Source organism: Rhinolophus sinicus, chromosome 17, assembly GCF_057876585.1.
Source record: "Rhinolophus sinicus isolate RSI-liver-muscle chromosome 17, RSI-T2T, whole genome shotgun sequence".
Classification (NCBI taxonomy): Eukaryota; Metazoa; Chordata; class Mammalia; order Chiroptera; family Rhinolophidae; genus Rhinolophus; species Rhinolophus sinicus.
This window is the reverse complement of record NC_142517.1, coordinates 13,421,754-13,447,848: the sequence shown is the minus strand read 5'-3', so window position 1 is coordinate 13,447,848 and position 26,095 is coordinate 13,421,754. Positions and strand designations below refer to the sequence as shown.

Genomic DNA, 26,095 nt, shown 5'->3' with positions numbered 1-26,095 from the left:
TGTGTTTAATGTGTAACTGCCTCTTTCTATCACTGGGTGGTTCCCTTTGGTGAGCAGGGCAGAGGGGAAGGTGCAAGATTCACTCTGGCTCTTTCTATCAGAAGGGTCAGTTTCCCTGAAATCCAGACACTTTCAGTCACTGATTACCTTGGCAATGTCAAGGTCACCACCAGCTTTTCTGAAGGCAGACCCAGGAGCCAGTGCAGGTGTGGTATCCACTTCCCCATCAGCATACATAAGGTCTACAACTTTCATTTCCTCAGGGTTTTTGGTAAAGATGGCTGCTGTCAGATGAACCTAGACGTTAAAGAAAGTGATACCCTTGTCTCCTCTAAGCCAAAAGCTGAGAGCCAGACTTCTTGTTAATGAAACAATTGAAGTAAATGTTTCATACAGAGTACATTCTGGTGTAGTGGTAATCGCATGAACTAAAACTTAGAAAAACCTGGATCCTACCTAGGTCCTTTGTTCCATAAAGATCATTTAACCTTGAGCCTGTTACTTAAATTGTATGAGTCTCAGTTTGTTCTTCTATTGGACAATAGGCAATACAGATCATGATTGTTGCATAGGATCATTGGGACAATGAAGATGAGACTGGATGAGATTCTGCCGATAAATTATAAATGCATCATGTGCGGTGATCTTCTTAATTATAAAGTAACATCATAACAGTAATAGTAATTCCTGGGAAGATTTGCAGTGAGAAATGTAGGTGCTCTAATCCTCTGAAGCCATGCAGCTTATTGCTGTGTATATCGTAACAAACTAACCTTTCATTCGTTAGGTCAAAGAAACCTACTAAGAACTTTTATTTATTTATTTAACATCGTTTTCAGCAGCTTTAAGTTTACAGAAAAACAAAAATGAGTGAAAAGTCAAGTTCCCATATGTTCCCTTCCCCCTAAATTTTCCCTGCTATCAGCATCTTGCGTTAGTGAGGTGCATTTGTTACAATTGAGCCAATATTAACACATTAGTATTAACTAAATTCCATAGTTTACCTTAGGGTTTACTGTTGGTGATGTATGCTCTGTAGGTTTGGACAAATGTATACTGACATGTATTGTCATGTGGGCACCCTGCTCACTGTGCCATTTGTCATGCAGGGCAGCCTGCGGGGTGTCATGGGGGGTCTCTGCTCCTGCTCCCCACATAAGAACGCAGGCCATGGTGAGGCCAAAAAGGAACACCCACGGAGCCATAGGTAGCAGAGTCGTACTATTACATTCTCGCTGGCGGCTGGGTTGGAGACACAGGAAGCAGGAGCCACACTGTTCACAACCCTCACTGAGCCGCCGCGTGCAGGCCCAGCCACCATCTTCTTGCTAGCACCCATTTTCTGCTAGCATAGCCACAGCAGTTATATTAGTGGCCAATGGCTCACTGGTTACAGCTGATGGCCATGTAATCATAGTTGATGGCCATTTACTACCTGAGCCAGCACCTTTCTATGTGAGGCCGAGAGCCTGGAAACTGCTTTCTGGGGCTCTGTCCCCACATGTATTCACCACTAGGGTATCATGCAGAAGCTTCCCGTGTACCCCACCTAGCTACCCTTCTCCCGCTCCCTGAACGCCTGGCAACTAATGATCTTTTTACTGCCTCCATCATTTTGCCTTTTCCAGACTATTACATAGTTGGAATCATGCCTTTTCAGATTGGCTTCTTTAACTTAATAATATACACTTATGTTTCCTCCATGTCTATTTGTGGCTCGTAAAGCTCATTTTTTACCACTGTCTGGATATACCACATATTGTTTATTTGTTCACCTTCTGAAGGATATCTTGGCTGTCTCCAAATTATGGCAATTATGAATAAAGCTGCTCTAAACTTCCAGTGCAGGTCTTTGAGTGGACATAAGTTTTCAATTCCCTTGTGTAAATATAGCAGTAGCTCGATTTTTGAACGTCTCCGTTGAGGAACATTTCGGTTTACGAACACTGTAAACCTGGAAGTAAATGCTTCAGTTTTTGAACACACCTCGGGAGTCGAACATGTCGGGTGGCTTCCACTGAGCGCAAGATCCTGAGGTGCAGCTGTCAGCTGTTTTCGAACTTTTCAGAACTTGAACGATCTTCTGGAACGGATTACATTCGAAAACCAAGGTACCATTGTACCAAGGAGCATGGTCTCTGGATCATATGGTAAAAGTGCGTTTAGTCATGTAAGAAACTGCCAAACTGTCTTCCAAGTGGCTGTACCATTTTGCACCCTCACCAGTATTTGGTGGTGTCAGTGATTTGGGTTTTGGCTGTACTAATAGGTACGTAGTGGTATCTCATTGTGTTTTGATTTGCAATCACCTAATGACATACATTGTTTGGCATCTTTTCACATACTCCGTTACCATCTGTATATCTCCTTTTGTGAGGTACTTGTTAGATCTTTTGCCCATTTTAAAATTGGATTGCCTGTTTTCTTGTTGTTGAGTTTTAAGAGTTCTTTTCATATGTTGGATACCAGTCCTTTATTTGATACGTGTCTTGCAGATTTTCTCCCAGTCTGTGGCTTGTCTTTGAATTCTCTTAATACTTGTTTCTCCTTAATTATTTAACCTCCCCATCACCATCACTATTTTAAAGTACTATCAACACCCAGGTTTCTAGCTGTTCAAAAGGCTGAACGCTGCTCGCACACTCCCTTCCTACGTCCCATTGACTCATTTTGTGGCCGGTTGCATTTGTAGATGGGATCAAGTCATCAAGCCCAGCAACGGCACAACCTCAACCCTCACGTTCTTAACCGGGCTCATCGCTACTATCATGTGCGAGTCGGCCACAGTGGGTCCAAGTTGGCTGGCTCTCACGGAGCTGATCGGAGCGGCCGACATTTTTGCTGACTGGAGTCATGCTATCTTTGCCAGTTTGCTGGAATAGACACAGACACCGATTGGGTCACGCTGAAGACATTCCTGTCTTGTGAAGCAAGTCTGTTTGTATTTTAGGTTTGCCAGGACTAATGAATTAAAACATTTGGACTCTCCACAACTTGCTGTTTATCAATGCCTCTGACAGGAGGAGGGTTTTCTTTTGCTCTTGCTTTTTCTAGAAGCATGACAACATCCTGGCTGTTGGAGAGGCAAGGAAAGGAGAGAGGGGTTGTAGCGGGAAGCGGAACAGGGAGGCCCCGTGGGACGCCGGGTCTGGGGGAGAGCAGGTAGCAGCGAGCCGCCCTGACAGCTGTTAGTGCTCCTCAGATTGTCAGTGGCTGCTATGCAGCAGGTGCAGCCTGCTCTCTTACTAAGTCTCTACTCCACAAACGAAGCGACTGGCCAAGGCAGTGGCTGGCCCTGGATTACACAAGTGCAGACACTCAACTAAGTGAGGTAAGGCAACAGGTGTGAAAACCCAGCTACACGCTCGGCGCACCAGCAACTTAACCAAAGCTCTGTTACAGCCCAGAGGAGAACCGGTGGCCCATTTCCCCAGGCGGTGTGATGAAAAGGCAAGTTGGTTTAGGGGCTCCTGTGTTCGGCACCGTGTGGAACTCAAAGTCCCCCCAAGCTTGGCCGGTGGCATCCTTTCGGAGGCAGACAGATGCTCTAAGTCGTGCGGAGGGGAGGGGCCCGTTTAGCTGTGTTTATCAATTCTGTCTCCCAGTTGCTGGAAAACGTACCAGAGATCTACTTACAAAACCCTAGAGGCAAATTTCCACCTCCTGCGCTTTATTTCTTGATTCAGGAAAGCACTGGGAGATTTAGCCAAAAGTGGAGCGCAGGTTTTCATCCTGAGATGTTATGATAAAATGGTTTGGTGGTTGTACGGTCTGTAACAATAAGACCTTTTCTTTTAGCTACTACTTTAAGGGGACTTTTATTGTTTGTTTTGTTAAATTTGAGACAGTCTGTTCTATTCCCCAGGAACAGGTGGCTAACAAGACACTCGATTTTAAGCAGATGAAACTACCCAGAAATGTATCTCAGGGCTGAGATAAAACAAATCCTGAGTCAAGTAACAGTGATTTTATGTTACCTTCTTTTTTTTTTAAAGTTAAATGTTTCGTTTTACTACACTTTTCTGACTTAGAATGACATGACTTTGAGTACTTAGGGTTCATTGCTATTTGTAGTGTTAAATGAATGGACCAAATATGATTCTAACTGGGTGGTAAACAGTTGCTATTTTTTTTTTCCAAAGCTATGCTACATGTTTAACAAAAGCCTATTTTCTTTCCATATACTGGGTAAGATGATTTCTTATGTATGTATTTCTAAATGTATATGTGTGTGTGTGTGTGTGTGTGTGTGTGTGTACACACACATATATACATGCATTCTCTTTGGCTATAAATAATCGTAAAAACAAAATTCAGTGTTCTAGACACTATTTTTAGATAAAAAAAAGCTATGGGAAAGATTCAGAAACCTTGCTGTGAGAAAACGTCCTGCTGAAGCAGTTCCCAGAATCTTGCTAAGGATGGCTAAAGAGATGATTTATATTTACCATTTTTAGAGACATTTTCCTTAAAATATCATTCAGAGTTTTTGGTTTACTGTCTACATGAGAAGGAAAGTAGAAGGTTTAGGGGAAACTTGACTAAAAGTAGAAAAGTTAAATATATGTATTTAAATAACAAAGATATGTGTTTATAACAATATATTTTCCTAGTCCCAGTGAACAAAAATGATTATGTATTTTGGTCAAAATATATTTGGGTTAAATTCTCTTATTGTAACAAAGAAATAGTCATGTGCTTATGCCCAGCCCAACCCATCTTACCTGTAGGATATGTTTCCATTCGTTCTACCTTAGTTTGTGAATTAAATGATCATTTAATAAGTGAGGTCAAACATCAATAGGATGGTTTCAAGTTTTGTCTTTTGCTTGTATCATGCATTAAGATGAACAAACTTAGAAATGTTGATAGATTTACAGGTAATTAATCAGATATTTAAAGGATATAATATTTGTAATATAACTGTGGGATATTTTAAAATAGTCTTTGATAGTCTTCAAATGATTCCATGATACTCACCCTTTACCACTCCCAGATCAGTAATTCACATCCAATGTCGACTTTTCCATGTGATGCCGTACTAAAATTTCTTTATCCCCCTCCATTAAAAATAAAATATGAGACCTTGAAGGGTCAAGGTTGGACTGGTCAGTGTGAAGGGATAGTACAAAAGTGAGTTGGGTGGAGATTTTGCTCCATCTTGTACACTTCATTCTACATGTATATTTCCAAAGCATTTTTTTTTTTTCATAAGCCAGAAAAAGTATTTTAAATGGGGCTGGTGAGTACTTTGAATGTAGGGAATGAAAGCTAGAAACTAGGAGTATCTTTGAAATAAGAAAGCCATGCTTAATGACTTTCCCCTAATTTCCAAGGGCCTCTGAGTATTTGAGGGATGACATTGGGTAAAGTGACAATGGCTCTCTCTGTCCTCACAGCTGGAAGACCCAGGGGAAGGCCGTGGCTCAGGTGCCCACATGATCAGCACAGCCAGGGTGCCTGCGGATAAGCCAGTACGCATTGCCTTCAGCCTTGACGATGCCTCAGGTACGCTCTGCTCGGGGAGGAAGGGCGGCCTCCCTGCCTGCCGCCTTCCTGCTGTCACCTCGTCTACTTCCACAGCAGGCATTTAAAAATGCATGCCTGGCATGACCTAGTGATGGAGAGTGTGGCTTTCATCATGACTCGCTTGAGGGTGGCTTCCAGAAGTGCCTCTGGTGACGCTTCCCCCATTTCCCATGTTTTGGTTGTTTTAGCACATTTCTTCTTTCCCCATTTTAGCTTTCCTTTATTATAAAATTCATGGGGCTATAACAATTTCTAACGATAGCAAAGTATGTCACTGGTAACACTTCATGAGGAAATGTTTATTAAGAGCTGACAGTTGGTTGGGGGGGGGATATAAAAATATCACTGTCCCAGTTCCAGCAGCATTTCCTGAAGCCTAAGTTCCTAACGCTGGTTTCTCACTGGTGCTCCCACACTTCCGACTGAATAAACAGACTTCAGCCAGAGTGATGAATGAGACAGGTGAGGCGGACCTTCTCGAAATAGTAAGGTCTGAGGTGAGGCTGCCATACTTAGAGCCCTTCGTCATGGCTGCCCTCAGTGACCTCTTAACACATATATTGAATTGCACTACCTCTCACAGGGGCCCTCAGGTGGTGTGGGGTCACAGAGGTGAGAAAAGGAAGGCTTGGCTCTCTTCCACTGGTGTCAGCCGTTGCCCTCAGTCTGATGTCATCTGTTAATATCACATCACATAATCACACGCTCAAACAACACTACCATTTAAACTTTGGGTCTTTGGAGAACTGATTCTCTCTCTCTCTCTCTCTCTCTCTCCCCCCCCTTTCTCTTCCTCCCTCCCTCCCTCCCTCCCTCCCTCCCTCCCTCCCTCCCTCCCTCCCTCCTTCCCTCCCTTCCTTCCTTCCTTCTACAATGCACATGTAAAGGTATTGCTTTAAAAAGCAATGATTGAAAAGGGACAGGTTCATCCCCAGATAATGCAAAGCGAGAACCCGGGCTATGTGAAGTCTGACATTACATAGGCAATTCAGGCTTTACTATACCAGTGATTATGAAGGTGACACATCTGTCCCTGGGTTCCAGGACTGTGCAGCCCCCAGTGGAGGATTGGTTCTAGAGCAGGAAGCGGTGAAGCCTCGACTCTTTGTCATCTGTTTTCCCACATTCTTCCCATGCCCTGCTCTTGTCCTATATCCCCATTCATTTCCACACATATAATATGTCCTTATATGTGTCCCCTTGAACGACAGTAGTGAAAGGAAATCCTCCCAGTAGGCAAACCAACCCATCCCAACATAGAAATGACAAGTAGCATTAGTTGCATTTGTCTTCTGTGTTAGGCATTCACATATATTATTTCTAATCTTTAAAATATATGTAATGTAGGCATTAGTATTCCCAATTTGCAGAGACAGAGATTGAGGTCCCGAGACCACCCTGTTAGTGAGTAATGGAGTTATGATTTAAACTCAGGTTCCTAGACTTGATAGTTTGAACTCTCTGCATCATTCCATGCTCCTTCTCTAGGAAGAAAAAGAAAACTATGCGTGTAAGGAGACAGGGTATATGGGAACTCTGTACTTTCTCCTCAATTTATCAGTAAACCTTACACTGCTCTAAAAAAAGTCTGTTGATTAAGAACAAGCAAACAGAAAGGAAAAGCCCCTTTTGTTTGTACGCATTTTGTAAATGCAAGATTTATGTACAGAAGAGAGCTGTGGAGAGGTGAATCTTGATCTTAGGGTTGCATGAATAGACTCTTCCTTGAATAACAAGATATACAGGTTATAGTTAATTTGCCACCATCCTTTGACATCTCTTGGCCTTTGACTGGGAACTCTTGCATGTTGTTTCATCTTTCTTACTTTAGATTGATTTGTTCTGGTGTCTTTCAAATGTGCCAAGAATTCCCACTTTTGAATTTTTTTTTTTTTTTTTTTTGACATGATAGCTTCAAATAGGGGTGGCCATTTATTTCAATTCCTACCCTGTAGTTCCACAAAAAGATATACAGGAAGCCTTATAAAGAACCTACCAAAATTAATTTTTTTTCCTGACGATCAGTGTGTCCCCATATCTCTAGAAAGAGCACCTAACTAGAGAATGCAAGTCAGGAATGGGGGTTCTGTGTTTCTTTACCTTTCTTAGAATAATCACCTGAGAACACCCATCAAAAAATACATGTTTCAAGGGCATACTCCTGTATATTTTGACGCAGTAGGCTCAGAAATCTGTTCTGTTTTTTGCATGCACAGGGGGTTGCAAGTGCAGGGAAAGATGCTTTGCACATATTTGGGGACACTCCCTCTGAATTCTTGGATAAGGAACATGTGGAGTATCACACTGAAGCACACTTGCCGTCATGCACACTGTGCATGCCTTTTAAATTCCAGTGCAGTGGTGAACACACAGTGTGATGCATAGATGATGTATTACAGAATCGTACACTTGAAACCTATGTAATTTTACTATCCATTCTCACCCCAATAAATGTTAATTAATTAAAAAAAAAAAGGTTAACTGTGTTTCTTGTGATCTTAAAAATAAAGATACAAATTCATAAAAATAAATAAAATAAGTTCCAGGGCATGTGGCAAAGAGGCCACACATTTAATGGAGCAAAGAGAGGAAAGCATCCTAGACTTTCACAGTAAATGGGACGACTGAGGTGGACGTTTAGGGAGTAATTCCATATTGTTGAATTCATGGTGGAAGCATAAGAAGAGTCCATGAGAAAAGAAGGCATCTGTGCCTGAGAAGGTTGACCTGTCCATTTCTCATGAGCCCAAAGCAGTGTTCATTCCTCCAGTCATGTTAGGACTATTTTTTCTTTTTTTGCATGTTTCTCAGAAATGATTTGGTATAGGCAGGGGTGTCCAAACTGCGGCCCGCCGGCCAACTGCGGCCCATGATCCATTGTTAATTGGCCCGCAGCAAATTCCAAAAATATATTTAGTTTACTTAAATAAACCAGGTGAGGCAATACGTACTTCACCTCGAGTGAGTGGGCCGGCTGTTTGTGTATTTTACCACATATGGCCCTTGGTGAAAACCGTTGAAAAAAGTTTGGACACCTCTGGTATAGAGGTTCAGGACATAGGGCTTTGGAATCAGAAAGACATGATTTCTAGGCCCAATTCCATCACTATTTGTATGACCTTAGGTAAGCATTCAACTTTGCCGACCTTCAGTTTCCCATAAGATGTGTATGGTAATTTACAGAGTTGGTGTAAGAATCAGATAACGCCCTATAGGTGAAGCATTTAGCATAGTGCTTGACACAAATTAAGTACTCAATTGGTGCCTGTATGATCATCGATTTTGGAGTATTCCAGAAAATATGAACCCCTAAGCAGTTTTGTGTCCTGCCTACATCTCACACTTCTACTTTATGTCAAGGTAGACTTTACAGTACAAGTGACCTGCGATAATTTGGGGACTAGTTATCCAGCTGGTGGATTGTGTTACCCAGAGCAGATGGGAACAGCTTCTTGGAAGACACGGCAGTCAACCTAGGCTTGCAGGCTGCTAGGGTATTGAAAGGCAGTGTAGGAAAGATATCATTTCTGGATACTATGTACAAAAAGGGGGCGGGGCTATACATCTTTTAACAATTCTTCCTTTGCTCGCTAAACACAAAGCATGAACAAAACCTAAGAGTCAGGGAAAGCATTAATATTTCAGAAATACTAAAACTCTTGTCAACTGGAACAGAGGTCTGAAGTGTAGAAAAGTAGTACGCCCTTCACTGAGCCCTGCTTTCAGCCAGATATTTGTGCCGTAGCCTCACATAGAATATGGACCTGTTTAGATAGCAGTAGACTAGAGTTACCAAGCCAATCTGAGAAGTTCAACAAAAGCGTTTGGATTTGATCAGAAGCAATAGAGTGCCAAAAGTTCATGAGCAAGGGAGTAATATGGTGAAAACGGTAAATGTACGATTGGTGGAATAGTCTGGAATGTGGAGAGGTTTTTTTTATAATGGTATATAGACAAAGTGATGAGAGCCTGGATTAAAGCATGGAATGGGATGACTGAATTTAGAGTATGTTTTGAAGGAAGGATTGAAAGGACTCGGTGACAGACTGGCCTTGATACATGCAGAGTTGGTCATTGTTCCTTGATAGCAGATGAGCCGCAAGACTCCAGACCATGGAGCTCCAGGGGCTTAAATAAAGGAAGCAAGCTTTATGGGGGGAAAGCCATGTAAAAATACCATCACCATTTTAAGCCTATCATCAGAATCCTTCATTAAGTAGCACGTAGTTAACCATAATTCCCAGAAGCAACAATACCTGTTTTTAATAAACTAATGATACGATTGGCATTACTTCCAAACTGGGAATTCTAAAGAGTTAACTTTCTAAACTGGCACTTTCGTGGAGTTAGTTTTCCCAATAGAAAATGTGCAGAAGAAACATAAGAATCCCACCTCTTGGGTTATTATAGAATCACTGGCCCTTCTCCAATTAGAGAGAATTTAGAGTTGGACAGAGATGAGGATTTCATGTTAATTACTTGAGAATTTTCTTTATCTTTAGCAGAGCTAAAATCTAGCATATAAAGTTAGACCTCGCCCTTGTTATTTTTTCTTTTTTAAGTATTTAGTTTTTATTTAGAAAGAGTCAAGGGTACTGGTATCAGCACAAGCTGGTAGCTTTCAACGTTTCGTTTAAAAAAATTCTTTCAACTATGAATTTTTCATAGCTAGGCCTGAATTAATCATATGACATTTGGTTAAAAAAAAAAAAAATCCAAGATCCATTCTGTTGGTGTCTCTTTTAAGTAATATTGTTTTCTCCTCACATATCAGGGTAGTTTTGCAGGAACTATGTGCAGTGGCTAAAATAGCTTCTCTGGAATCTAACTTAACTGGGTATTGTGTGAATGTCTTTTTGTGTGTAACTTGCAAAACTGGCTCTCAGCACAATTGTGATGCAGGTGAATTGTCTCTTGTCATTGTCCCCTTCCTTTAATGTTTTCTACCTGTGGTGCCTTTTGGTATTTTTTCCCTCTCCCTCCTCAGGGCCCCAAAGTTTGTGGCACTTTCTTCTCTGTGCTCTCAATCCTTGTTCTCTGGAAAACCTCATTCACACAAAACAGTAAATGAATATTGATGTTTATCTTTTTACTTTTCTCAGAGTTTTTTTTTTTTTGCATATACATAAGGGAATCAATAGGAAGCCAAAGGATAAAGTGCCAACTTTTTACCAGCCAACTTGCTAAGGATAGTATTTGGGGAAATGGGGGTTGGAAGGGCCTTTTAAAAAAAATTAGTTTCAGGTGTACAGAATAATGTAATATTTAGAAATTTACCCTCCTCACAAAGTGTTAATCCCCCTCCCACGATCTACTGCCCCTCTGATCTACTACCCTTCTGACATCGTATCTAGCTGTTACAATTCCATTGACTCTGTTCCCTATGCTGTGCTCCACATCCCGTGACTATATAGATAGGTTGGTGCAAAAGTAATTGCGGTTTTTCAAAAATTTTTTTTTAACCTTTTAAACTGTAATTACTTTTGCACTAACCTAATATATATTTAGTTATGTATAGTTGACATTCAATACTATTCAGCTTCAGCTTCAAATGTAGAGCGCAGTCTACATTTGTAGAGGCATCTACACAGTCCATGGAGTAGTCTCCCTAATAAGACAAGTGCCCATCTGACACCCTACAAAATCTTTACCACATTATGGATTATATTCCCCAAACTGTCTTTCATATCCCTGTGGCAATATTGTAGCTACTAATTTGTACTTTATAATCCATTTACCTTCTTCTCCATCCCCACCACTCCCATCTGGCAACCATCAGTTTTTTTCTCTATATCTCTGAGACTTTTTTTGTTTAGTTTGCTCATTTATTCTATTCTCTAGGTTCCACATATAAGTGAGATCATATGGTATTTGTCTTTCTCCATCTGACTTATTTCACTTAGCATTATATTCTCTAGGTAGACAACTGGATTAAGAAACTGTGGTACATTTATGCAATGGAGTATTACTCAGCCATAAAGAAGAATGAAATCTTACCATTTGCAACAATATGGATGGAACTAGAGAACATTATGCTAAGTGGGGGAGCCTTTTGGGACTCTCTCAAGTCCCGTTCTGTCTCAGCTCTGACCCTACCTTTAAAGCCGCCTCAGCATGCAGTGACAACAATCCTCTCATGGTTGGGGTGGGAGTGGGGGTCTCCTATAGTTACGTCTTTTACAGGACCCCAAGTGGAGAACCATAGTAGAATTTAACTATCAAATTCTATGAAATCAGTAATACAATATCTATAACCACTTTGTTATTCTGATATCAGATGAAGATTCTTTGAGATACAACTGAATTTACTGATTGGAATCTATTGCTTAAGGCCTTAAAGAAAGCCCAGAAAGGAAGCAATTGTTTATTAAGTACCTATGTGCTTTTAGTTGTATCATTTCATCCATTAAGTACTGGCAACAACTCTGTGGGAAGATATTATTATACCCATTTTACAGATGTGAACCATTGGCTAAGAGAAGTTAAGAAGCTGAAATCAAGCAGTTAATAAATAGTAGGAAGGGATTCAAAGTCAGGCCCTTGGAGGCTGTTTTTACTTTGTCTTTCTTATTTCTATTTTGTATTTACACATTTGGAGGATAAGTCCATGTAATAAGAGAGAAGCATGAATGTTTCTGACAGCAAAGAGCTTCCCCAGTCGTCATGGGAAATGAAGGAGGAACATTAGCTCTGATACATTTTCATGGAGTTAAGAAAGAAGAAAAGTAGAGGTAAATTTTATTTGGTGGTGTGCGGAGGAATAAGTATACTTCCAAGAGGCTCTTTTTGAAACAAATGTTTCTGGGCGAGTATGTTATCAGCTAAATAAGTAAAATTATTCTTATAAAAGGATAAATCCATAAGATCCACAAATGATTGCTACAATAATAGTGACTAGACTAATGTTTCTAAGAAACATAAAACCTGTCTTTAAACTGAATCAGATCTCTTTCTGCAGAGAAATAGCATTCAATCTATTTGATGTATGATCTTGTGTGCCTGATAATTTTAGGTACTGGTTGAGGTAACATGACGGTTATTGTTAATTGCAGAGAATTGACAACCTGCTAGGTGTCATACCAAATCTCTACCTGTATCCATACCTGTATTTATATCTATATACGTATCTGTATCTATACTTTCAATTTTATGGAACCTGCAAATCTAATGTGTATTAAAAATTTCACATCTCCAGCAGTCTGTCGCCTTAACCACTCGGTTACCTTGTCCACAAATTTCACAACTCTAATGCTTAATAAGCAGGAAACAAAGTTTCAAAAAACTTTTGACGTGTTTCAAAATTATGTGATGCTCTAATGAAAACCTAGATATCTAGACATTTTAAAAAAGTTATTTGATATATTATTAACATGGGTTGGCAGCCTTATATTACTTATTTTATTTCTATGAATAAAAGATTAATCTTGATTTAGATTTAAAATGAAAGTACTTTCATGCATAAGTTAAATTTTTTTGGTCAATATTTCATATATAAAGTGTTTGCTTTGATAGGGAAGTGAAAGCAAGACCCTTCTTCAAATCAGATTTAAATTTGAAAAGAGTAAACCTACAGGACCTGAGGTTGTTGCCACACCCGGGAAATCTCCCTTAGCTGGCATGGAGAGAACTAATTAATTAAAGCCTGCCTGTTCTTTTTATGTTATTCAGATGCTGAAGAATAATACCGTCAACCCCCACCGTTGCACACATACTCACATATGCACACGCCCTTGTACATTGCCTCTCCATAACCCTTTTGGTCAAGTTTATGGTGAAAAGCAATGGAAACTAAATTTGATTATATTACGCATTCATTATTATAACTGATTATTTCCTAGGTGCCAGACTTTAGGCTAAATGATTGACCTATGTATTCCATTACTAATAACAAGTTTCTGAGACCGGGAATATCATGCCCATTTTGTAGAGGACAATACTGAGTCTCAAAGAAATTCTGTTGATCGTCCACATTCACCAGTTAAAATAGTGGCTAGCCTGAGCTTCAAATGCTGGTCTGTGCTACAGATTGTTGAATTGACCCACTGGATCTTCAGTGATTAGGAGTGTTCACAGGGAAACAGTTCCCAGGAAAGTCTTTTGCCCGAGCCTCAACACTGTACCCACTGCCCAAACTCACTTGCCTTTTTTTTTCTTCATAATTTTATTGGAGAATATCGGGGAACAGTGTGTTTCTCCAGGGCCCATCAACTCCAGGTCGTTATCCTTCAATCTAGTTGTGGAGGGTGCAGCACAGCTCCAAATCCAGTCACCCTTTTCAATCTTTCACTTGCCTTTTAAGCATCAACTTGTTCCTGGCGCCCTGAAGGATGGCCTCCAGGACAGCAGCACTAGGGCTCATACTGCAGTCAGGACCAGCTACATAATTTATGGAGGGACAGTGAAAAATACTGTGGAGCTCCCTGGTCAAAAATTAAGAATTTCAAGACATTAGAGCCAGGTCAGTAGGCCAAGTGTGGGGCCCGCCTGGTCGAAGTGCTCCCAGCGACTGCGCAGACGCATGCCCACCAAGCCGGAAGTGGCTGCAGGAAATGTAGACAGATTGAGTGGATTCTCGGCAGGCTCGTCTCTCAAGGGGTGGGGTGGAGCTTGGGAATGCCCTCTGAGTGTGGCTTCTCGCTGTGTGTGAATTTAGAGTTCCCCAGCCTAGACCCCAATCATGCCTAGGATGGAAAGCGCAGTAGGAAGGGTATAATTGAGTCCAAAGTCCAGTCAAGTTGTCTGGAACAGGGTTCTCCAATGCGGGGTCGCAGACCTGGTCTGGCTTTCATGAAGTTTTCACCTCGCTGATATAAGAAAGAAATAAGGACACGTCGTGAGGTGTTTCTGGGTGTTTGTTTTTGTCTATAAAGCTAAATTGATCCCATATAATGGACACTCCTAAGTTTGTCTGTCTTACAATTTTGGTGCTGAAATGTTCTCTCTGTCACAAAGATATACTAATGATACACGGTAGTCATTTTTAAATCATCTTCACTAGCTGAATAAAAAGTTGGACACTCAAAGGCGTGTTCCCAGTGTCCTGGGGAAATCTTTACTGGCTTATGAAATACACAAGTGTGGAAACTCGTGGACCAGAAGGTGAAGAAAGGCAGAGTGGTACCGCGGAGAGCCCCGAACTGGGAGGCACCCCTTAGTTTTAGGAGACGCCTCCCCTTCTCAAGGCCCTTGCCTTTTGCTGTGCACTGAGAGTACTGGTCCAAATGATTGCTTAGCCTCTCCCAGATGCAGCATTCTCTGAAAACTCTGACCGCATGGCAATATGTACTACATAACAGTGAGGATTTGGATTACAGACCCAGTGGGTCCCACTTATTTGATTCATGGAGAAATGCAGAGAAGACATTTTAAGGAAATCTGGAACAGAATAACCACGAAAACAACCCAACAGCTGTTCAGTAGATATTGAGATGAGCCCATCATAAAATGTACTATGGTATGTCATAATGGTTGGGATACCAATAAGAGAGTTCTATTTTAAGTACCATTGACTTAGTCACATCATGTTTGCAAAACAGGCAGTGAACATCTGCTTATTAAAAAAAAATCCTCTTCAATTCTTTAATTTATATTAAATTCTTTAAAAAAAGTTTATTAGGGTATGTGTTGCTTGGTCCATCAAGCCCACCATGCCAGTTTGAAAAAGAAGCTTTGAATTATTTCCTTAATACGTTAAAAAATATGGTAAAACAATCTGCCAATTTAGCAGGGAGCTTCTGTCATTGCCTTGCATGTAATAGATATTCAATAACTATATGGTAAATAAGTAAATTTTAATAAAAATATGCTTGCATACTGATTTTGTCACATTATACACGTATCTGGCAACTGCTCTTCTTTTTTTAAAAAAGGCAAATTTGCCAAGGGTGTATCTTGCATAGCTACTGTACAATCCACTTTGTGCTTCTGGAATTGTCAAAACAAACTTAACTGCTCTCAGGAACTCCGATCCAATATCACTGTCAAAATGTTTTACAACGATTCGGCCAAATGTTTGTGGAACAGCTGTGCTCCTCGTCTGTCTGAGTCATTTTCCTTCTTTCCTTTTGGCCCAATCCTGTGATTCATCATTCTGCTTTTAGAATATTTGCCTATTTTTAAAACCAGTCAAAGACAGCAGCCTCTGTTTAAAAGTAAACACACCACACATCAACGTGGGGCAGCTTGGTAAGCAGCTTCGCAAGCCCTGAAATTTCTGGCTGGCAGGGATGCCAGCTAAACCAGATGGTATCGAGCAGTGACATACAAGACTGGCATTCAGACTCAATAGTCTCCTTACATCTGTCTTTGGTTTTCTTATGTCTACTGCCGTTTTTTGTTTAGATTAACCCAACTTGATTCATATTTAAACAAAAGTCGTACTTTTATTTGAGTTGTCGTTCTAAAATACCCAGTATATATTCATTTCTATGTAAGTCAATCAGGCTTTTCTAGCAACTCAAGGAATCCAATTTTAAGCCTTTTCCTGTCTGCAAAATTATCAGCACAGTCACATATATGTGCCCTATCTGGCATGACTATAAATAATGATGTAGATTTTCATAATGGGCTTCATTCTGCGTCATACGAGGTATTGTATATATATTATATATAACACACACACACACACACACACACACACACAGGGTGCCAAAAAAATGTATACACATTTTAAGAAAGGAAAAAACTATTAAAATTATAATACTCAATATATACCAATAAAAGAAGATGAATACAAGTCATGTGTGTACATTTTTTTGGCACCTCTGGTATGTATATGTATATATATGTATGTGTATGTATATTCTATATGTATATATATACATATATATGTATATATATGTGTACCATATATATAATAGAGTCAGCAAATTAATAACTTATTTTCCTTTTTATAATTAAGCAGGAAGGAGTGTGACTTCAGAGGGGGCCAGGAAGATTAAGGCCTGTTAAGCCTTGAGTTCCATTCCTGGCTGTCTTTCAAAATTCTAGAATGTGCTATCTGCTCTGGTACTTTACTGAAGTAGTTGGTTTCTCCTTCCAACGAGTGCCTGCTCATCTATGATTATTAGGGTTGGGACGCCAGAGTATACTATGTTCCCATTTACCCATGCCAAATTGTTCTGGCCTTGAACTCAGTGAGCTAAAATAATCATGATGTCTGGGTTAATTGATATTTTATTGAAGTACGTTTAAATCTCCTTTGACCCAAATCAGTTTTACGAACTCTAGGTTTTAAAATGAAGGGTACCTCTAAAGGGTCAGTTGGCAACAAGTGAATATTTCTGTCTTTTGTCCAGTTCTTTGCAAATGATGGGTGGATTTAAAAAGCCACAGTATTTGGCAGAAGTTGTCACCTCTAATCTGAGTCGGAGGAGAACATTCAGAGGGCCTGGGAATTGGATCTTGTTTCCTCTTACGACAGTCCTCCAGCCCGCAGCAAGGGTCTTGGGAAGATTTCCCATTTCTACTGGCTCTGTGAAGCTAATTAGCATCAGTGAACCCATGGGCCTCCATTGTCTGGCACAGGTACAGGAACAAATGGATTCAAATTGGGGGATGCACTGTCCCTGTCTTAAGCCACTAAATGGAAGTAGTATTATACCACCCTTGACTATATATACCAGAGCTATTAGGTGACGTGACCCTGGAGGTGTTTGGCTGAGGTTACTACTGTCCTTGTTTGAGTTATCTTTCTGGTGATGCTCTTCGGTGCCTTCAAAGCAATGTCATCCCTTAGCAGCCAGGCACTCCTGCTGCTGCGCTTTATTTTAGACTGTGCTCCAGTGAGTAGGGAGCAGCTACTTGCTTCTGCATTGCGTAGGACCTGGTTACTTCCTCTAGTTCAAATAGAACATCAACGGTTTTCGTAAATAAATTGGATTATGGTAGTGAGAACGTAAAAACGATTTCTTGCCTTTATTATAATTTAAAATTAGCTTTGTTTTTTAATTATTTTTTGTACCTACATTTTGTCTTATTCCCAGTCCCATGTCCTGGAGTAGGTGTTGTCAACAAGGCGGGGTGGGGTGGGTGGGAGATGAATGGCCAATGGAACTGCAGAGCCAGAGTCTGCTTGGAGATACGGAGGTTCTGATGATAAAGGGGTTGCCCTCTTGTGCCAGGGCTGGGTCAGCAGTACATTCTTGAAGAGATTGGGGGTGACTTGGATATTTGGCCAAACTTCCTCAGGTTTCCTCTGCTTCTGAGAACTGTATCTTTTGATCCAGCCACACCTGCCTATTGCCAATCAGTCAATTTAAGGCAACTGAAGACAGCTGCCCGTCTCTCTCAGCTTGGGCTCTCCTGCATCAGGGCAATGAACTGGGCTTCAGGTTGGGGATGTGGCCTGGTGCCTTGGGAAGAAATACCCTGATTGGGTACCTGCCTGTTGCCTCCTGTAACCCAGGACGAGGCTCTGGTTAACTGCCAGTTAGTGGTGGTTTGTGGTAAGAGCAGAGAGAAAAACCATCAAAGCTTGCCACTCTGGGAGTCAATCAGAGCAGAACTAACACTTCTCTTTTTCACTAACATGTTCTTGTGTCCAATTAAGGTTGTTCTGGTCCCCTCATTAGCACCTTGTTAAAGCACTTTCCTGTATATCATATATATGATCTATCTATCTATCTATCTATCTATCTATCTATCTATGCATATATATGTATATATATATAATATATTGTATATACATAATATATAATATATATATGTGTGTGTGTGTATATATATATATATATATATATATATATATATATACTAACATAAGAGTATTGAAAGATGAGCAGTATTTCTTAATTGGAGAATTACCAGAGAACATTTGAAGTTTCTGATATGTTTGCAAAATTTTGGTTCAGCCGACTAAGCTCTCCATGCTTCTGTTTGTACTGAAAATGAGTGAAATTGTCTTCTGTATTCTATCTGTCCCCAACTCATATGATGAAAATAACTGAAGCAGTAGATATGGATGGTTTACCTATGCAAGTCTAAAGGTGGTTTAATAGCAGGAAAACTGTGAGAGAAAGGGCTCTGTAGTGAAGGATCATCTTATTTTCATATTTTAGATGATACACCTCCTGAAGACTCCATTCCTCTGGCCTTTCCAGAATTAGACCAGCAGCTACAGGTAAGGATTCTCCTACTCTTCTTTGCTTTTTAGTGTCACAAAATATACTGAACTGAGGAGTGGCCTAACTGGGAAAGTCTAGAGACAGAGCGGGGAGCTTTCACGCCATCAAAGTTTGTATTTCTAGAGCTCCAAAGTCAGGCTGGAGACCTCATGCAGCGTCCTTGTCTGGTTATCTGGCTGCAGCACCAGAATATCAAGAACTTACGGTGTAAACCAGCCCTAAGTTTGAGGAGTCTGTAGCCTGGGAACAGGGTTAGTCCCTGCTTTCCTTTCTGTGGATGGATCGACTGCATTGCAGTCTGGGACCATTTGGGGTTAGTGATTTAGTAATAAACTGTACTGATACTTTTCACATGTGGCAAGACTTCAGAATACTTCCTTTCTCTACTCCACCCTCTCCCCTCCCCAGTTCTCTGACAGCATTTAATAGAATATGGTTATTTTATGTTAAACCTGCTGAGTACTATCTGGTTTGACCCATGAGAAAGACATTTCATGTGCTTAGTTTATGGGTGATCTATGAAGGATGTCCCATTTTAATACACCAGAATTATTTGGAAGGAGCTAATTAATGACACTTTAATTTTCTTTAGATGTTATATCGTGAGTCCAGGCAAAGATGGCTCTAGGAAGACATTCTGCCTAAAATGCCTGGATACTGGCGTTGGGTCAGATGTTCACTTGAGTACTTCCCTTTGCAGGCACGTTTAGACAAGTCTAATAGGGGTTTTGAATGCCGCGCACAGAGGTTTGCATAGTCACCATTTCCCCCCCTCTAAATATTGCTTTGGAAAGCCTTTAGGAGGGGTCTGCAACCTCCAGATCCCAATAGGCCCTGACGTTCTCAGCAGCTTTCCCCATCAGTGGGTATGCTTGGTCTCCTGAAGTCATTTGAGTTTGGGACCCTGGGTCCTGAACAGCCCCTCCAGGTGGGAAGAGCCAAGATGGTGCCCCTTTTCGTTGGTTCCAGTTCTTGTCTCAGTCCCCAGTGCACTGAGTTGAAAACCTGGAAGCTGGTGCTCCACTGCTCGGGTGACCTCTAAAAATCAACCCAGCACTACTCATGTGTGACCGGGCCTCTTAGCAGAGCCCTCATTCTCACCTCTGCCATAGTCCTGGGCTTTGCCGTAGCCCTCCAATAGAAAGCCTGCTCAACAGAGCAATATCAATTATATAGAGATTATAGAAGATTTTCTAGGAGGTGGGAAGGTTATACTGATCACCTCATAGACTGCTCTGTCCTCTTCTAAAAGTTCTCTGTAGCTATCAGCCATCTTATCTCCCTCTTCTCCTGTGCCCCATGCAGGGTCTTCACCCAGCCAGCTGTCCTGGTTTCTGATATCTAACCATATCCCCCCAATATGTTTTCTTGTCACCATGGAGAACAAGTCAGCTCTATCATCACAGAAGGGATGTGTATGTGCAGTTGGTGGTGTAGTTGGGATTGTAAAATAATAATTACATATTTTTCCCCATCATAATTTTTTGTCCCTCGATTATTTTACTGTCACCCCAAAGCTATTTTATTATCATGGAAGCTAGATGAAAATAAGGAGGAAACGTGTTTTGAAAATCAAACAGTAAAAGCATATTCAGATTCTTGTTCCCCCATCAAATTGTGGACCATTAATTCTACTTTTTTTGTATTGGCAAATAATTTTTTTTTTCCTTTGGGAACATTAATGGTCTTCCCTGGCTCATAGATCATTCTCCACAGGAGTCATAACACCCCTGGCAATTATCCAGGTAGTATTTCTGTTAAAGCATTGCAAGATCCATTTGAATTTTATAGCTTTATTTCCACTTGACATATATTAGAAATTAAGTCTATTTAGTTAGTTTAATCCAGCAAGACCATTTCATCCTTATTGATCTTTAATGAGTTAGGCAGCTAAGAGCCTGCTTTCTAGCTCATGGGTTTTGATCCTCCCCCACCCTTAAAATATGGTATTGCTTTTCCTCTTCATGAGCAGAGAGAACATTCCCAGCTTTACAACTCAAAGCGTTTAAGTAATTGCTTGTTTGTTGGGTGAAGGGTATGACTGAGTTTGTTACAAACATTTACCAGTTGTCAAGCCATTTGGTTAGTTTTGCCACTGTCTAGGGCTGTTGCCTGTTACCTTTATTCTACACTCAGGGCATGAGTGACAACAAAACAAGATGGTCGGGATTGAGAGGGGGAAAGCTAACATAGAAAACTACATCTGAAACGAGATTCTTGTTTCCATGCTTAGCATAAGCATATAAATTGAAGCCATTCTGCAGCAGGAAGTCTCTGTACTGAAAGCAATGAAAATGCTTTATGTACAAAAGGAACAATCCATTTCATGGAGCAGGTCATCTTTACAGTCAATCTCACGTGCTTTTATCACATAGTAATGGCTCTTGAAATTTTACCGACCATCATAATCCTCTACGGAAGAATAAAAGTTAAGTTATGAAGTGCTTTGTGGTTGTCACTATTTGCTTGAGGAAGAACTGACCCTTGATTATCTCCACTGGAGCTTTAAAAACTTGCCTGGTGAAAAGTAAATGATGCCAGGTGATTATTGCCAACCCTACTCACTGCATACTCTTCGATTTAAATCCCACCCATGCACACTGAAGACCACTAGGCAAGGAGTATTTCCCCACAAATGATCTCATTTGACACTTGCAACAACTATATAAGCTAATTATTATGTCTCCACTTTACAGATGAGAAACATGCATGAGGTCAGATTTTGGTCTAAATAAAAGTTCTACGTGAGATTAGATCTCTGATTCTGGATCTAGGTAGCGTTCTTTCCCTTACACCTTTTGGGGAACCTATGGACTGCTTAAGTTATTTAATAGGTGGAGATTTTTTTTGTTTCAGGTTTTCAAAGTTGCCATGATACGGTTGTAGAAGAACCTTGTAAAATCTGTTCTGACGTTTCGATATCCATGACACATTCTGTTGTCATTTATAAAATATCTCTTTGGTAGATACTCTATCACCAATTTGACCCCCAAGATTTTTCTGTTGCTTTGCCAAGAATGTGGACATGTTTGAGCATGTAATTTGTGGTGCTTCTATTTTCACAGAAGCCAAAAAAAGCCTTGTGCAAGAATAGCAATGACAAACATTTCTCTTGATGTCTCTATTAATGCAGAATGTTAGGCAAGAGACCTTGGGGCAAGGTAGGTGTTAAAATGAACATGTCTTGATGATGTTCATTTGTGGGCCTTATGCCTCAGCCCAGGGGCAGATGGTAGGTTGATTCTATTTTGTGCGGATTCCTTTCCTGGAAATTGGTTTCTAAATTCTCCATGACCGTTATAGGCAGTGTTTGGGCAGAGCTAGTTTAGACCACACAGTCAAAAAGAAAGGAGGCCCAGTTTTATGTCTACTTCTAAGTGTGAATGAAAAACCTTTGTTTTTCTTTAGACCTCAGTTTCCTTCTATTTGAAAAAGAGGTAATGACGGATCTCCTTCTCATCTGAAGGATGGCACAATCCTTTAATAGGCCCAGGGTCTCAGTCAGGACCAAATTTGTCTTCAAATTTAAAAACGTTGTGATGTTTTGGAGGTCATGGTTTGACCTATAGATGATCCAAAACTAAGCTGCAATGTGGTCTTAATTATTAGCATTGGAATGAGGAGTATGTTTTTATTATCGGGTAGAGGACATGCTAATAAGTACATTGCAATAAACTTCCTTCCCTAGTGTAATCCTTTATCGAATGAAGTATTTAAGGGCTAGTCATTTATAATTATATGTGTAAAATGAAATAAGAGAAGCATCTCTTTGGAGTTTTGAGTTAGGGTTAGAGGTTCTGATGCCCTCTTCTTTTCATTAAGCTAAAGTCCTTGGCAAGCGATATGACTTTTTATTTTTTTTTTTAACCAAATGGAGCAATAGTTTCAACTTCTCCTGAAACCCTCCCATCCAATCTGAGAAGACAGTGACAGGTGTCTCTGTGGCACACACTCTCAGACAGTGTCTGGTAAGTCCAGAAACTGATGTCACTTCCCCAAATAAACAATTCAGAACTTCAGTTGTGGGCTATTATATCCTGTTATCCGCGGAGTCTCTCCAGACGCTTCTTTTAGGTCTTGCATCAATATATCACTTGATATCTGGGAAACGAAAGTGGTAGAAAATGGAGGTCTTAGCATTCCAGGATTCTTGAACATCCAGCTGGAAACGCGATTAGGAAGTAGTCCCGTAGGAAACACTGAAGGTGTCTGCCGTGTTCTCTCTCACACACGTTGAAAGGTATTTTACAGTGCTCTGTGGCTGCTATGACCACAGAGAAAATATATATAGATACTTGGAGCTTTACAATGATACCTTCAATTTTTTTTTTTTTTTTTTTGAGAAACCCAGTGGTCATTAGGATATACCATGTTGGAAAAGTTTGAGACATTCTTGAGTTATCACTCCCTTTAATATTGCTAACATCGATAGAAATGACTTAAACATCCTTCGTTCCAATGTTATATAATGTATAAGATACGCCATGTATTTACTAGCGCTGACTTTGACCGTAATGTAAAGACTGTAAAAAAGTCAGTTCTGAAAATATTTTTAAAAGTACTTAAAATTGTAAGATAATAGAGTTTTCAAATATTGCATTTGGTCCTGACTATGTTTTCCCATTTAGTTTTAACAAATTATGCTTATTAAGTTGGGGACATTAAAAGTACAACATAAATTTAAACCAGACACCTCTACTTCCCCCACCCCACCCCCCAGTAAAGGTAACAGTGAGAAATCAAGGAATAAATACAAAGTCTGCTCAGCAACTGTAGAATATTTAGCTTCCTAAATATATCTTGTGTGTGGGAAGCTGGGAGAGGAAAATTAAATTCTTACATTTTTGAAGTGGATGGGGCCAGTAGTATTTGAAGAAGCCAAGTAGAAAACGGAAACGCTTAAGCTGGCTTTGCCCCTTGTGGAGAGAGGCTTGGCTGGGTCCTTTCCCATGGGGCCCTTTCCAGAGGCCTGAGTCCATTTCAGGAGGAGCTCGCTATAACCTGATGGCCCTGGGCAGAGAGTGGCAATGGGATGATGTGGCTCAAGCTGGCATTCTTGGAACAGGAGCCTGTGGTTTCTCTGTTACTTCATCTTGTTAAATCGGTCCTGATGAGTGGGGTGGATACCAGAGATAGTAGCGGCTCACCCGCATTGGCATGTAATTTAAAGCCCTTGCAAACTCTGTCCTCAGGCAGCAGCTGGATGAGGCGGAGATGGAGGAAAGGGGGTGAAGAGGAAGTGCCCCCTCCCGGGCTCTGACCTCACTCAAACCCCAATCTGTGTCTTGGAAAAGTGTTTCAAAGTTGCCTTGAGACACTGGTAGGAGGTTGTCTTAATTTAACCTTCTTAGAAATGGCTGTGTTGTGAGTAGACCAGATACCCTGGCGTTGGGTGTGTCTGAAAAGTATTCTCTGATCCCACAAAATCCTATGCTACTATAGGAAGAATGCCTTCACCTTTTCATTTTCAAATCGAGTATCTTTGGATTCCTTTTCCTCGGAATGTAATGTTTTATTCTTTAAGCAACAATATGGGATAAACGTTTCCAAAATATGGGAGGATTGTAGCGTAATTATAGAGAAAGTAACAAGGAAATGTTCTCTTCCAGATACAAAAAGAAATTTACTATCAGCGTGAAGAGTTTTTTATTGCTTGTCCATTCCCATCATTGGATTATATAATAACTCCAAAAATCTCTTGGACAAGAATAGTTAAAATTAAGCAATGAGAATCGCAATAAATATAAAAGTGTTCATTCTTATTCCAAGAAGTTAATAGATTTTGTTCATCCGGTTACCACAGGCATTCTTTTAAGTTATTTTTTTTAGTTTTTAATGTGAACATGTGTTAAACAGTATCTTAAACCCATGTGTGGCCAATTAATTCATGAGTGCCAGTGTTTTAAATGTCACATGACATAAGCTTACTATTAGCTCTATTTTAAATTGGAAACTTGATTCTCATGCTTGAATTTTAGGAATCTATTTCCTCAGGCAAAAACATCAATGAACACTGTTGGTCATACATTGTCTCTTATTTCGAGGGGTTTTAAGAAGGTAAGAGAGGGTCACTATCAGTGAGGACCTTAAGATGCTACACACATACACACAAGTGCACAAACACACATTGTATCACAAAGCAATCAGAGTGTTCTATATCATACAGAACAACACATTCCATCACTCTATAATTCTACTTTTTATGTCAGGTATAAAACCTAAATATCTTAGTACTCTTATTCACCAGAATTCCTGTTGAGATAAGAACATATGTGCTTAAAAAATTCTTTGGTGAGTTTCCTGGGCTGGAGTAAATGTCCAGATATGTCAAATGCCGTCTAAGGACAGCGGGTCCTGCTGACCAGAGGGCACTTTGATTTGTCCAGCAATGTTTGGGGTTAACGGTGAATGGCCCTGGATTATAAAGGGGTGAGAAATTTTAAATTCCTTGGGGAGAAAGGTTGGGTGCCAATGAAATGAGCCTCAGGTGGGAAATCCTGGTAGCAATGCTTAGAAGATGGGATGGGAGCAGCAGAAAGATTTAATGATAATTTTTTGCATTAACTTTTTTTGTGTGTGGTAAAAAACAGCACATAAATTTTACCATCTTAATAATTTTTTTCCTGATAGGATGTGCTTATATTTACATGGTACATCTCAGCCATCTTATCCATTTTTCAAGTGTACAGTTCAGTAAATACAGTCACGTTGTGAAACCGGTCTCCAGACCTTTTTCATTTTGCAAAACTGAAACTTTGCAAAACTGAAACTCTGTACCCATTTAAACAACTCCCCGTTTCCTCCTCTCTCCAGCCCCTGGCAACAAATAAGACAATTTTACAATGTGGTGGGTTGTGCAATATAACTTCTGTCTTTGCTTTAAAAAAATCTATATTAATCTTTAATGTTTTCATGAAAATTGGGAGAACTTCTACTAGTGCTGAGTTTATATGTCAGGTTGGGGTGAAGCGAGAGCTTGAAGTAGCTGAAGCGATATCTGGCATCGTTTTACTCGCTGAAACACCAAACATTAAATATTATTCTCTTGTTCTTTTTAAATTGGCACTATTTAATTGTGGGAAACTTTGAAAATATTTTTATGTATTAGTAGTGTGATTATCCTGCTAAGAGCATCTGAGGACACTGAATATATCTTGAAATATTCCCTATCTCATATACCCTTAGCAGCATGATGATGCTACCATATATATAATAATATCTTCAAATTTTCCACAGTTCAGAAGCACTAATAAAAATACAACCGATGAAAATCATTCCCACTTAATAAAAAAGCATCACAGCGTGGCAAGCTAAAGGAGGGAAAGAGGCCTCTCTTCTTAAGAAAATTATCTACGTAACTTTCAGTTTTCCTTTTTAATTATAGCACAAAGGGCACTTATCCCTTTATATGGCTGCTTTCATCTATATTCTTTACTGCACAC

At 40.2% G+C, this 26,095-nt stretch overlaps 1 protein-coding gene across 3 annotated transcripts in view; it reads left to right on the top strand.

Annotated features, from left to right (window-relative positions):
• MAP3K7CL (MAP3K7 C-terminal like) overlaps nucleotides 1–26,095 on the top strand; it is a 77,304-nt gene that overhangs the window by 37,447 nt on the left and 13,762 nt on the right. For 2 of the 3 annotated variants that reach the window (XM_019729894.3, XM_074326327.2), the window contains exons 6-7: nucleotides 5,400–5,508; nucleotides 18,588–18,649. In XM_019729894.3, the coding sequence (XP_019585453.2) occupies nucleotides 5,400–5,508; nucleotides 18,588–18,649 (171 nt within the window). Of the gene's footprint in view, nucleotides 1–3,081; nucleotides 3,332–5,399; nucleotides 5,509–18,587; nucleotides 18,650–26,095 lie in introns of those variants that run through there. The other variant, XM_019729903.3, reaches the window with a different exon arrangement.